Source organism: Cetorhinus maximus, chromosome 11 (genome assembly GCF_964194155.1).
Source record: "Cetorhinus maximus chromosome 11, sCetMax3.hap1.1, whole genome shotgun sequence".
Lineage (NCBI taxonomy): Eukaryota > Metazoa > Chordata > Chondrichthyes > Lamniformes > Cetorhinidae > Cetorhinus > Cetorhinus maximus.
Genome location: NC_135889.1, coordinates 47055439 through 47070607, shown reverse-complemented (window position 1 = coordinate 47070607; position 15169 = coordinate 47055439). Strand labels below are relative to the sequence as shown.

Below are 15169 nucleotides of genomic sequence, written 5' to 3'. Positions count from 1 at the left end.
CTGCTCCCTTGTTCCTTGATCCCGGGAAAGTTGCACAGTCAAATGACTCAGCTGTTAACTTACAAAAACACACAGACAAAAATCCAAAAATATAGGTCCCCTCACACTTTTTTAAAAAACATGAAAATAGATCAGCTTAAAATGTGAATGGGACAAAGTATTTTTTTAAATGAATATCCTGATTATGTTAGTACAAATGTACATATGTTTAATTTGGCTGTTTTTGATATTCACTTAAGTTTTTTTGGACACGATAGAATGACCTTTACCTGAGATTCAAAATGTCTGTTATTAGTTAAAAAAAATTACCTTTCTGCCTCTTTAATGGCATTTTTCGCAAAATCCATCCAATAAAATGATAAAGACAACAGCTCTACATTATTCATGGTGCAAACAACAGACATGCCAAAAGGGCGTCAACAGGATGCACAGATGGATAGGTCCAATAGGATCTTTGTGGGCATTTGCAGGGCCAATATAATTGTGATTTTAAATAATTAACTTTGAGTATTATTATTGGTTAATAATAATGTAATGTGCAATAGTGGTTCTTAGAGGCTGGGTGTTTCAAAGTAAAAATACTGGGCATAAAGGCATATGGTACAAGACAGGAGACCGACCAGCTGAAAACTGGACTGTCTGGTATAAAACTGGATGAATGGACACCCTACTAGGAGTGCCAATGCCACATTGCCCGTTTGCTATATATGTCCTTGCAGCAGATGTGGAGTTATGTCACCACCTCATCTGACAAGTCCAATTAATGTCCTTTGTCTGTAAATGTTGGTGTGAGGGTGTCACAATGAAAGAATGAGCATTTTAGGGCCCAGCTGGTATCCCTCTGCTGTGGTGTTTCAACCAAAAAACTAAACAAGGAGGATTCCATAGGGCAACCCAATATGCTAACAAAGTTCCATTGGCATTCTAAGCCTCTAAGTAAATCAGTGCTAACCAGGGAAAAGGAAGCAAAAACTGTTACAAACAGAATTATAATCAATGTGTGCTTGCGATTATATTACATATAATGTCTCCTGTTGTTTTCATTTTTGAACTTTAAATGTATCATAAAATATTAGATAAAGTTTTTAAAAAGAGTGATGTTTACCTATTGAATCAGTAAGGTTTTCTGAAAATGGTGATTACCGATGCAATCAGAAAATCAAATGGCTGTCATAAAAAGAAAATCAATCAATTTAAGCCAAATATAAGAGTCACAGTACCATGTTATTCCCAGTTCTGTGAGGATAGGAAGGATCGTAAATATGTTGTTTGCTTTTGTACAAGTTGAATCTCCAAGTTTTCAGACTCTGATATATGCTCAATGCATATTAATACAGTGGTTTGAATCAAATATGCAATCACTTGTGTTATTTCCAATTCCAATAAATATGCTTGTCATGAAATTTGTGTCAAAGAGGAAAATAAATTTATATAGCACCCTTCACAACCCAAGGACTTCCCAAAGCACTTTACAGCCAATGAAGCACTTTAAAGTGTAGCTACTGTTGCAATATCAAACTTTTAGACACCTGTTGAGAATTTTTTTAAATCTGTTTTAGGCTGAAGAAATAACATTAACTATTGGCCAAGCTTTTGACTTAGCCTACAAGAAATTTCTGGAAACAGGAGGAAAAGATGTTGAGACAAGAAAACAGATTGCCAGTTTGCAGAAACGAGTGAGTTTTAATTAGTTATGGTATCAAATGTAATGCATTGAAAAAAATTACACTTTAGATTGATAAATTCAGAGTATTGTAAACTGTGAACAGCTTCCAATACTTTTCTTCTCAAAGCTTTTGGACATATTTGCATATCAAATTACTATAAAATTACAACGTTGTTTATCTCTACATATTTGTAAGGAATGTTATGGTGCTAGCTATCCAACTTTGTGTACTAACAAAAGACAATTAATTGAAAAAATGCATTGGGTGAGAAATTCATCTGCTTCCTTCGACACAATTTACCTGCATTCCCAGGGTCAGGCAGCACCTTAGGCTGCAGTCCTGTGGGTGCCAGAGCCACTCGAAACAATGATACCCTGACGTTATACAGCACAGCAAGCTGGTGTGACACCAGGGCCTGAACTTTTCAGTCGGTGGGCGGGAGCCAACCACCACCTGTGATTGGCTCCACACCGCCATTTTACACGGGTGGGCAATTAAGGCCCATCCAGCGTAATACATGAGCGGTAGCGCTTGTGCGGGCAGGGAGAGGAAGGAGAGTCGAGGCCAGCGGAAGAGCACATCAATCTCCCTGAGGCACTGAGCTGCCTCAGGGAGATTGAATCGCTATAGAAATTATTAAATGAATGGATTAAAAATTTATTTAAACATGCCCCAAAGCTTTAGGAAACCTCATCCTGCTCGTGGATGAGGTTTCCTGAAAAACGTGAAGGCTGCTTGGCTTTTTTGCCTGCCCGCCAACCTTATGGTTGGATGGGCAGCGTTAACAGTGACATTAATTATTTCCTTAATGACCTTAATAGGCCATTTTATTATCTGCGGACGCACAGCTGACTCTGGCACGCACCCGCCAAACGAAACATCGTGAGACAGCGCGATGACATTGGGACGCATGCCTGACGCCATCGCGCATAATCTTACGCGTCGCTGTGTCGGGCCCGCCCCCACACGCCGGCTGAAAAATTCAGGCCCAGGATATTAGGCAATATGAGCCCTGGCAACATCTGCATTGCCTAGAAATGAAAAAAAGACAGAGGAATTTACTATGCTGATTCCTGCTTTCATTTAAAGCTCCAAACACACACATTGCAGGTGAGTAAAATTTATGGAACTCTTTTTTTCACTGGAAAGTGCCTGAAGCCCACTCGAGTGTTTTTGGAGGTGTTTTAATACATTTGCCACAGAGTGTTGCCACATCCTCACAAGGATGGCACAGGAGTAGGCACACTGTCCACACAGAGATATGGGGGCAGTGGTGACAGTGCTTCTGGATCTGCAGCACCACTAAGAGATTGAGCAGGGGCTATGGAGGAGGAAAGCTCTGCGCTATGCCCTCTACTAGTTTGGAGCCAGACTTTTTCACACTCCTCGACAGTGACAGGAGGCTGCTCACAGGCAAGCCAATGCGCTGAACATCTCATTGTGCATGCCATCAACGCTCCTGTATGTCACCCCCATCAAAGTCCTGATCTGAGTCCTGTGTAGCAGAACCCACCATGACCTCACCCGTCCACTCCCCCCAGAGAGCTGGCACATGATTCTTCATTTACCCTTCTCCCTTCTCCTGGCTGCAGGCCACTTATGCCCAGATGATTCAACACATGCTGGTTCCGGCTCTATACTAACCTCCAAGGTATATGCACTGTCGGCATCTGAGCTGCTGGCTGTAAATGTCAGATAGAGTGATGTAGCCTTTTCTTTAGTACTTCGCTGTTGCTCTCTCTCTTCCGCCTGGGCTCCTGCAGCTGAGCAGGTGCCAGTACATAGTGTGCCAAGGCAGGAAATCAAAGTGGGGAAAGTTGGGGTGAGGGAAGGGGTCCATTTTCACACAATCTGCAATTTGCTCAACATGTCAGATAACACGATGAGGCGAGCAGGTTACTGGGAAGGGGCATAAAGCTGAAACGTGCCATCATCCTCAGTGTTCTCCGATATCTGATGCAACGGGACCCTTCCCAGCCAGTGCGTGATGCTGAGAGCTATCTTCTTCATGGGCTTATGAGATAGAGGTGTCCTTGTCCCCTGCTAGTTCTGTTCTGCTCCATTCTGTTGCGTGCCACCTTGTACTGCAAAAGAGAGGGCAGAATACCAGAGGTTGTGTAGTCCTGTGTTTGGCCGACATGCAAGCCATAGCTGAATAGTGGGAATTATTCACATTCAGTCGTGGCTGCATGGTTGGAAGCATTGGTACATGTGTGAAGGTGAGCTGGAGCATCTCAATCTTGGACATGAGTCCTGAGAGCCAGGGAGTGCTTCTGTCTGACTGATAGGGATGTGGTACATTGAGCCGTGTGAGAGGATGCTGTTGTGGTAGGTAGGAGATGGAAGTTGCATTCACTGATGTTGACAACCCGGGTGAAGTAATTAATGTGGAACTGCTGCTACCTCCCTTGGGTCTAGAAATTGATTAATCTCTTTAAAAGGAGTTTTGCATTCTGGTCATCTGCTTCCACTCCCTTCTAAGGATGGTCCTTGAGAGTCTCCTGGATCCCTGCTGGACCATGGTGTCCTGCCCACTAGCATAACAAATGCCTCCAACACTGCATCCATCAGTCTGGATCTTTCTGTATTCCCAAGTGTACATTTTTTTCAGGAATTCCCACTGTAGTAATTTTTTTTTTCTATCTTCCCTTTAAGAGGCAGCCTACCTTTAAGAAAGATAAAACACCATTTCTGCCTTTAAGAAAAATAAAGCACACTGGCGCTGTCCAAGTACTGCTCTGTACAGATTATTCTGGCAGAATTGAGAAGAAGAGACCAGCACTGGATGTAGCCCAAGTTCTTGCCCTGAAATAATGCAGATGAAATGAGTAGACCAATTTTTTGCCTTAGCCACATTGATCTGAACAGGCACAGACATGCCACAAACCATGGCCCCTGCACTGAAAAATCAGGGTGATTAAATTGCGCAGCCATTACAGGGGTAGATGTGTGTGAAACTGCTCCTGTGACTGATGTCAAAAACCAGGCAGGCTACCCTTTATTAATGCACTTGAAACTGCAAGTGATAATTGGCCATTTGTGGTAAATATAACAATGATTTTTCACCCATTTCATGAATTGCCCTCCCTAAATCAAGTTTAAAAAGCAGGGAATTATGATTATATTCCGAATCCCTTCAGATCCAAATGAAAGCCAAAATGTAAGCACAGAACATCCATACCGGATAGCTTTTGGGGGCGGATAAGGTTTTTTTTCCCCAAAATTTTGTGGGTAGAGTTAGGAAGAGAAGCAGCAACTAAAGGGCATTTTAACCTTGGGTAAGCAAGTTTGATATGATTCCTCAAATGGGATGAGAAAATACTTCAATAAAAAGGCAAAATGCTGGAAATATTCAGTGATTCGATCTGGATTTAAAAAGACAGATTAATAATTCTAGTGTAAGCCTTGCATCAGAACTGGTATGTATCCAAAATATTAATGTGTTTTCTTCCTTGCATCCTGGGAAGGATTGGTCTGTCTATTTTTCCTTTTATTTCAGGTTTCTAGCATTTCTATTTTTTTAAAGTTATTTTTAACTTGTGGAGCTGGGGCAGAATTTGGGGCAAATTTCTATGCACTGGTGTAAATCTGTTCCAAACAGTTAAGAACAGGTAATAAAAACAGAAAATGCTAGAAGTACTCAGCAGGATTGACAGCATCTTTGGAAAGAGAAACAAAGGTTAATGTTTCAGGTCAATTTAATCAGAACAGTTAAGAACAGGTATTAGTCTCAGAATAGAAATGCGCTAATAGATTGGGCTGGATGTTGCAGTGCCAGTAGCAATGACACATTTAACCTTTGCCATTATTGAACATAGGAGAGGCCCCACAACCTCTGGTGTGTGCACACTCACTATATTATGCTGATCCAAAAGTTGCAGTGGGTTAACAATGCTGCTCTTAAGGGTTCACTACTTCAAACGACAAGTATGGAACCGGCATGAATTTGAGCAAATTTCCCACTAATTAGGAAGTAATTACACTTTTAAATTTAGCGCCTGTATTTTCAGGTGTAAGCAGCCCCCATCAGTTCATAAATACTTAATGAGGAGGTCCGCACATTTTAAAAGCATCAATTTTTTTTTTAACTTTCCTTAATGTAAAACCTTTTTAAAATCTGATAAATCTTGTTAAGAAGTGAAACCTACAATTTTTTTAGCAAGGTTTATCAAACATTTAAAACGTCACTTTTAAATAATGATTTACCTGATCAAAATTATTGTACTTTTTAAAAATAGATTTAGATTTATAATTTCGTAAAATTGTTTATGTTTACTGAAATGTGATTTTCCAATTCACCATTGCTGGTTTTTGTTCTGCCTATTTACTGCCTTTTTTAAGTCTTTGTGGTATAGCCGAAAGCCATGCCCCACAACTGGCTGTTTTTTTTTATCCAACCTAGCCTGTGCTGCTGGGCATCGCTGCAATCCACGCAGGGAGGGAATCCTCCCTGAAGGCAGTCGAAATTCTAGCCTCTGGGATCAGGTTAGGTTCATGTGGAGATTTATTCAATATCAGTGGTACAGTGGCGACACTCGCTACTGACCGCAAAACTCAGGCCATTATTTGTGAGTCATGCATTTGCGTATTTATTCAAATAATGGTTGGTGGTGGGGACAAGCAAAAAAATACGCTAATTGGGTTAAAAACTCATGAAAACCCAAGGGTCAGCAGGGAAAAAGAAACAATGCAGAAATGGCCTTAAGATTGTTGATTCGCACCACTTCCTTGTCATTTGCAATAATGCACCAACCTTGTCACAAATGCATGTTATCAGAAAAATTGCAGAGACGTGAGGCGGGATTTTCCAGCCACAGATGGGACGGGTCTACCCTCGATGATGCCCGCTAGTGTGAGGACCAGAGAATGCTGCCTGCGATGTGAGCCTGTGTCCTTTTTTTAATGTCATTATTTCCATGAGCTGACATAAACACATACTAACAGTGCAAGAATTGGCTACACCCTTCTGTTTTACTCTTGCACAGCTGTGTCAAACATGGTTGAGGCACGTCTTTTGCGTGCTAGAATTTTTAATATTGTAGCACACCAGGGGGAAGGAATTTTAATTTTCGACAGACGTGATTGTGCAGATGTATGTAGTTCCTTTAAACTCAAGCAAGGCAAAAGGACAGTTGAGCATCACTTATGTTTGAGTGTTGTTAGGCTATGTATAGTCCTTGAAGTAACCTATTACAAAAGCTCAGTTTTATAGCCACCATATAGGATGTAATGAAAGTTCATGCTTCAGCATGTAATTTTATAATGCAATTTTCATAGGAGTTAACTTTATGATTTGTTTTATGTACTTGCAATCAATGGTGCAGTTGAATGCATTGTATAATGGATGGTATTATTTATGTTGCTGTGTGTAAACACTGAAAAGATTTGCCAAAGACTTTCATCACTGTTGACACCCCTTGAACTTGATCTGAACGCAGTTGATTGATAAACCCGGTTCACTTTTGATAGCATGACTTAATCCTCAAGATTTGATGCAGCTTCTATTAGCCTGGGGAACGGGGCAAATTGAAGTAAGTGATAGTTTGAAAACGCATTAAGACAGCAAGTGTCCAACCTTTACCTCTAAGGCCACATGCAGCATTGTACATTTGCAGTGCAACCCTCAAAATCAAGACAACTTGGTCCAATTTGCACATATTTTTTTTCGTTGGTGATTTGATTTATGTGTGTTTGGCGGTTTGGAAAGGGTTGATTTTTGCACAGTTATATCATTGGTGAACAAGACACATATATCAGAAACTCATTAAAGTTCCAGCTTCTCAGTGTACATTAGTACTTCCAAATTGAAATATATGCAAATTAATGTTGACATTGATTTAAACATTGAATATGACTCCTCAGGCATACCTATGTGACCCAGAGAGACAAAAGGCTGAGCGTTGCTGTTTAAAATTTTACAAAAATGCTCAAACGTTTTGGCCTTGGTATTAACTACCCCTGCCCCCACCAGCTGAAAACTTAGCATGTATGTGGCAAGAATGGTTGGAAAGTGACATGGGATTATGCAAGTTCACCTACACATCACACACGCTACATTCCTGCCCATTCTTCAACTCCCTGAGAGGAGCACAGTGCATGCCTGCCAGTCAAGCAGTGTAGGCCTTGCAAGTGAGGGAGAATGACATCAATGGACACAGTTTCAGTTATTTACCCCTCCTTGTGTCAGACCAATTCAGAAAAAGAGGACCCAAGGCTCAGTGAAGGAAGAACATTGAATCACCTGTACTGGTTTAAGGGTAATTCTATGTCTGAGACAAGAATCATTAGAAAATTTCATATACGAGATACCTTCCCATGAGAACTAGTGTTCTGATTTAGTTTTTCATGGGAAAGCCCAGACCCTTCTAACAGTCAAAAGGAAAATACTGCGGATGTTGGAAATCTGAAATAAAAGCAGAAAATGCTTAAAGAACTCAGCAGGTCTGTCAGCATCTATGGAGAGAGAAGAAGAGTTAACGTTTTGAGTCCGTATGACTCTTCAGAGTTCATGGCAGCATCTTTCTGTCATATTAAATGATGCATTCACTTTTTATGGAATACCTCAGTCACCCAACAATCAAACACATCTATTTTTCATAAGTTTTATTATATATAAATTAAAGCAGAAAAGTGGGGTCTCACCAATTCATTACGATGGCATCTTTAAGACACTACAAAGTGTACTCCATCATTATTACACTCCTTGGAGGCTTGAAGCATTTGTTAATCACAGCCTCCAAGTATTATGTGAGTGTCCAAATGGACAAATAACTGTTTTCTATGTTGGGCCTCATGAAATTAAAGTGGATTACGTCATTGACGGCTACTGGCCTGAGAAGGATGAGCTGCGGGTTGTATCTCCAAATCTGAGGATGGACAATCTGTTCTGCTGCTGCAAATCAACATCTCAAGCACTTACAGATCTTTTTATTTTATTTATTCACAGAATGTGAGTGTTTCTGACAAGGCCAGTGTTTACTGCCCATCCATATTTGCCCTTGAGAAGGTGGTGAGCTGCCTTCTTGAACCGCTGCAGTTCATGTGATGAAAGAAGCTCCCACAGCGCTGTTAGGGAAGGAGTTCCAAGATTTTGACCCAGTGACAATGAAGGAAGGGCAATATATTTCCATGTCAGAATAGTGTGTAATTGGAGGAGAACTTGGAGGTGTTGGTGTTCCCAAGTTCCTACTGTCCTTGTATTGGTGGTAGAGGTTGTAAGTTTGGGAAGTGCAGTTGAAGAAACCTTGGCAAGTTGTTGCAATGCATCTTGTAGGTGGTATACACTTCAGACACTGTGTGCCACTGATGGAGGGAATGAATGTTTAAGGTGATGGAAGGGATGTTGATCAAGCAGGATGCTTTGTCCTGGGTGTCAAGCTTTTTGAGTGTTGTTGGAGCTGCACTCATCCAGGTAAGTGGAGATTATTCCATCACATTCCTAACTTGTGTCTTGCAGATGAGGGGTTATGAGGTGAGTCACTCATCGCAGAATACCCAGCTTCTGTCCTGCTGTTGTAGTTACTGTATATGTGTAGCTCATTCAGTTAGTTTTCTGGTCAATGGTGACCCCCAGGGTATTGATGGTGGAAAATTTGATGTCGGTAATGCCATTAAATGTCAGGACAAGCTGTTTAGACTTTGTTGTTAGAAACGGTCTTTGCCTGGCACTTGCATGGAACAAATGTTACTTACCAATTATCAGCCCAAGTCCAAGTCTTGCTGGACTTGTGGGCACAGACTACTTCATTATCTGAGAAGTTGCAAATGGAAGCATACGTCGGGCAATCATCAGCAAACATCTACATTTTTCTCCATATGATGGTGGTAAATCACTGATGAAGCAGCTGAAGATGTTTAGGCCGAGGACACTACCCTGAGGGACTCTTGCAACAGTGTCTTAATTCTGCAGTAATTTGCCTCCAACATATACAACCATTTTCCTTTGTGCTAGGAACAACTCCAGCCAGTGGAGAGTTTTCCCCCTGATTCCCATTGACTTCAGTTTTATATAGGCTCCTTGATGCCACACTCAGTCAAATACTGTGTTGACATCAAGTACAGTTACCTCACATCTGGAGCTCTTGTTTGGACCAAGGATGTAGTGACACATCTTTTTATGTGGCTCGGTGTCATATTTTGTTTTATAATGTTTCTGTGAAGCGCCTTGGGAAGCTTCATTATGTTAAAGGCCCTATATAAATATAAGTCGTTCTTGTTGTTTTCTTGCGCTTAAATGATTTGGAATGCTAATTTCAAATTTTCAAGGGTTTTGTAATTTTAAGATTGCCCTGCATACTAGTGTACTGCTGTTTGTGCCCCAGTTTAACCCTTGTTACAAAATTGCTCCAATCTTATATTGATCAATGTACAGATATATTATTAGTCTGGTTTTCTGTGGGAATTGAAGATTCCAAATTTGGTTTGAAGGCCAAAATTAGTTTCTATAAAATGTTAGTAAATTATGGAGCAGCAGTTTAGAACCCAGACACTGATGTAGCAAGCCAGCGTGCATCAATGTCAGTTCCCAGTCTTGATAAACGACTAGTAGCAGGAAGGGCAACCAGCTGTAAAACCACTCGCCAAACCCAAAAATTGATGGTTGATATGAAGGTGATCAACCAGCATTGTGATGGACCCTATGCAACATTGGAAAAGTTGAAAGGGGAAGGAAGGAAGGAAGGATGGACCAGCAGTTTCCTGTCTACAAGCAGCACATTTCATTACATATAAATGGAATACCAATCAGGGACTTCCAAAAACCAAGGATTACTTTCTTTCAAGCTCTTCCCTATAGAGCCTGCTGCATACCTGTAGTAAAACACTAGCTTTTCCATTGATATTGATTATCGTGATGTATCCCAGTCACTCATGCACATTAGATCTCCTCCAATGCAAGTCTTTCTTTCTTTGCCAAAATCAGGCAATTATAGTTTGTAAGTCTGTTTCATGCACATGGACATATTTATATGGTAAATTTTTTGGGACCATCGTTGTACAGTTTCAAAAATAAAGTTATTTTGCAGATTCAGGAATTGGAAACCGAGAATATTGAATTGAAAAAGAAAGTTCAGGAGATGGAAATTAATGTCAAGGTAACTCAAGGTCCATCATCACCAGTAAGTACAAAAAATGTGGTACTTATCCCTTTTATTTTTAATCTGCAATTAAAGTACTTAATATTTGGTAGTACAAATTGTACTACAGCTTAAAGGTGCTCATTCTAATAGAGAAAGCTTCCTTGCAGTGGGTTTACATATCTCAAAACCTTTTGAAACTTTTGTAATCTTTTCCAAAACCTGTAATCAAAGAAGGTTTTTTTTTAATGATGCAACCCTCTTTTCCTACAGTTATTGTTGAAATGTAAGTTATTAAAATAATGAATGAGTTTATGTTTATCATTTTGTTGTGGAGTTGTTTTGGTGCAATTTATTCAGGAAAAGTATTTTTTTAAAATGTTATTGTTCATATTTAGCCTTACGCTGTAGGGCCTAGAATATGGGCTTAATGGTTGCACATCTGTTGTAAAATATTTGACTTGATCTGGCAATTAAGTTGAATGCTTTTTCACCATCTTCTCAAATAATGTAAAGCTCTTTTTGAAGAGATGAATCCATTTCAGAACCAATTACAAGTGTCAGCTTAAAAGGAATGATTCGATAAACCTAACACCTTGTATGATGCAAAGATATTTAATGAAAAAGGTTTTAAATTTGAATCTTGCTTTTGAACATGTTTTGTTATTTTAAAAAAACCACCTACTATGAACTGATTTACACCTAACCAGCTCCCACATTCTTACAGATATTTTTCTCCACTATTTTTGCCATCTCTAGCTTGGTGCCACACAGATCACTACATAAATAATATTGCCATGTATTGGAAAGTTTGGAAAGATGTAAATGAATCAAGTTGCTTTCACATTTCCTTTGTTTTATTCTCTCAATTTGATGGCATGGCATTGAGAGCTGTGGCAGCATCATCTTAGATGCTTAAAGCTTTTCATTCAGATACTTGTGATAATTAAAATATTAAAAGAATATTTGGATTTAAAATTGAATTGCATCTTTCATGTCATGAGTGCAATGAAGGAATCTTTACATGCTGGTGAGCCTCTGCAGTTTGGAACTAAGTAAGCATAGTACTTATTAGGCAACCTTGGATTCCTTTTTGAAAGATCAGTATATCTGAACCCTCAAGTGTCTCTGCCTTCTGCTCCTCTTAAAGGTTTACCATTTCCTCTTAGATGCTTTTCCTCTCATTTTTCTCCTAAAATACGTCCACTCACATCTCTCTGCATTTCATTTTTATTTTCAACATCTGTTGTTTAATATATTACCTTTTTGTCCTCCTGAGGTTGTTTATCATCTCCTTAACAGTTATAATCTTGGCCACCATTTTGTGCCATTTAATATTGTGCCCTCAGTACTTGAGTCCAGCTAATTTATTTACACACCCATGGACACACGTGCATACAGTATTATCACAAGTGTGCACTAGTTATCAATTTTGTCAACTATAAATTTGTTTCCGCATTTATAATGGCACTGCAATGCCACCAGTGGCTGGAGGGTGAAATTACAGCCTGATGAGTTCACATTAGCACGCTCCATTTTAAATGAGAATGCAAGAATTTATAATGTAAAAGCAGATGCTGGAAATATGGGCCAGAAATTTCAGGGGGTGGGGGTTGTGCGGGGCCAGGCATGAACCCAATCGGTGCCCCCAATCCTGTCCGTGTCACCATTTTATGTGGGCGAGCCAATTAAGGCCCACCCATTGTGACACGCACCCGGAAGCGCAGAGCGCTCCCTGTGCTGATGGGGGGGGGGATTCCCTGAGTGGTTCCCTGCGCTCTCTCGCGCATGCATGCAAAAGAGTGCAGAGATCACCCTGAAGCACAGAGGTGCCTCAGGGAGATTTGTTTAAGTTATGGAAATTTGATTAAAGGTGGGGAAAAAATTTAAGGACTTGTCCCCTCATGTGAAACTGTTACATGAGCTGGGACATGTCCATTATTTATTTCAAAATTTTTTATTTAAATAATAAACCCTTCATGAAACCTCATCCCGCCCGTGGATGAGGTTTCATGAAAAATGCGAAGGCCGTCCGGGCTCTTCGCCTGCCTGCCAACCTTAACGTTGGACGAGCAGCTCAGTTAATTACTTTAATTGCTTTTTAACAGGCCTTTGACAGTTCGGCAGGCGCGCAGCCAAGTTGGCCGCACGCCCACCAAACTGAATATCTGAATGACGTGTGGTGACGTCGGGACACCCGCCCAATGTCACTGCACGTCATTTTATACGTCGGCGAGCTCGCTGACGGGAAAATGCTGCCCATGAAAAACAAACGGAAGATGTCAGAAATACTCATCAGGTCAGGCTGCATCTGTGGAGAGAGAAACAAAACGTTAATATTTCAGTTTAATGACCGTTCATCGGAACTGGAAAAAGTTAGAGATCTAAAGCAATTTAAACAAGCTCAGAAGCAGGGAAATAGGGAGAGGAGGAGGAAGTAAATAGGAATGTCCAAAAGGATGGAAAGTAGATGATATTAAATAACAAAAGGAATGATGGTGCACAGCAAAAGTATTAGCACCATTAAAGAAAAAAATGGTGTGTCGGGGGAGCTGTAAAAAGCAACTAAAGAATCATTACCAACAGCTGCAGTCCAAAAAATGGGAGTATAGTTGTGATCTGAAATTGTTCAACTCAGTGTTGAGTCCAGAAGATTGTAAAGTCCCTAATCGAAAGCTGAAGTACTATTCCTCAAGTTTCAGGTAATCTTTATTGGAAGAGTGTAGGAAGCCAAGGACAGAGAGATCAGAATGGCAATGGGGCAGAAAATTAAAATGACAGACGTTCAGAAGCTCAGGGTCATGCTTGCGGTCTGAATAGAGGCATTCCACAAATCTGCACTTGGTCTCCCCAAAGCAGAGGAGACAACATTGTGAGCAGCAAATACAATCTCGTAAATTGAAAGAAGCCCAAGTAAATCAGCATTTCACCTGGAGGGAGTGTTTAGGGCCCTAGATGGTGGAGAGCAAAGGGATAAAAGGGCAGGTGTTGGCTCTCCTACATTTGCATGGGAAGCTGCCATGAGACAAGGATGGCGTGGGCGGGTAGGGGAGTGGGGGTGTTTGGTGGTTGTGGTGATTGAGGATTGGACCAGGGTATTGAGAAGGAAATGTTCCCTTTGGAATGCTCAAAGGAGAGGAAAGAGGAAGATGTTTGGTAATGGCAAAATAATGACATAATAATCAGGTGGCGGAAATAGCAAAGGATGATCTAATGAGTGTGGAAGCTGGTTGGGTGGAATGTCAGCACAGCGGGAATCCTGTTGTGGTTCTGGGAGGGAGGGTAAGAGCTAGGAGCCCTGTCACAAACTTAGCCTCTTGTTCTTTCATCTATTTCCCACTCACCCAACTTCTGAGCTTCCTTTAAACCTGTTACATCTCTAACTTTTTCTAGTTCTGATCAAACGTTATCAACCTGAAAGATTAATTTTGTTTCTCTTTCTACAGATGCTGCTTGACCTGAGTATTTTCAGCATTTTACATTTTTGTTCCAGGAATTTATAATGCTGACATAAAAATTGTACAATTTTAACATGAACAGTGAACAACATCTGTGCATCTGGTCCAGTTTGTCTTCTGCTTCACCTAAAGATTACTTTCAGCCTTGATTACCTTTGTGTATATGTGAAAATCTATCTCCGGTGACAATTCTCATGATGAGATAGAATATGCTTTCTTTTACATTATATAGCATGCACTATATCACAAGGATCACTGATTTATGGTAGTTTAATAATTGAAAATGCTTTTACTTAATTTCAAAAAAATTGTGAGAGTATTCATTGTTACAGTTTCCACCACTTAAAGCATCCACTTTTAAAATTGGCAGTCATTACTGTTGATAAATAAGTTATATTATAATTACCCATTTGCATTAATGTCACTTTTGAGGTTCCTGATCATAAGGCAGAGGCCGTGGATGATGACACCCGTGAGGCGGCCTCAGGCTGCAGCAGAGCGACGCTATAATGAGGCTCACGCAGCAGCTCGCAACTTGGTGGAGCAGACCATCGGGATGCTAAAAATGAGGTTCTGGTGCCTGGACCGGTCTGGTGGAGCCCTGTAATACAGTCTGCAGAGGGTGTCACACATCGTCGTTGTTTGCTGTGTCCTTTACAACATGTGGCTGCAATGGGGGGAGGAGCCGGAGGTCTCCTCCAATGAGGAGGACGCCGATGGGGATGAGGGTGAGGAGGCCCTCAAAGGCAACAATGATGGGGATGAGGCCATCGCACTGGCTAAATGAGGCAGGCGTGCTCAGGAGGCCCTCATAGCTGCTATATTTGTTGAGGATGATGACAACATACAGTGAGGAGACTCCATAGATCCTCACATTGCATCTGTGAAAGTTTGACTCCATTCTGGTGAATGGCAGCGCGCATACCCTCTGTGATAATGCTGCTGTCATGGAGATTCAGTAGAGGCCCTA

At 40.8% G+C, this 15169-nt stretch overlaps 1 protein-coding gene across 1 annotated transcript in view; it reads left to right on the top strand.

Moving 5' to 3' along the window:
- The window catches only part of LOC144686562 (PTB domain-containing engulfment adapter protein 1-like), a 421104-nt gene that overhangs the window by 347782 nt on the left and 58153 nt on the right, over window positions 1-15169 (top strand). Inside the window, exons 9-10 of the mRNA XM_078551900.1 lie at window positions 1560-1676; window positions 10691-10783. Coding sequence (XP_078408026.1) covers window positions 1560-1676; window positions 10691-10783 — 210 coding nt within the window. The remainder of the gene's footprint in view (window positions 1-1559; window positions 1677-10690; window positions 10784-15169) is intronic.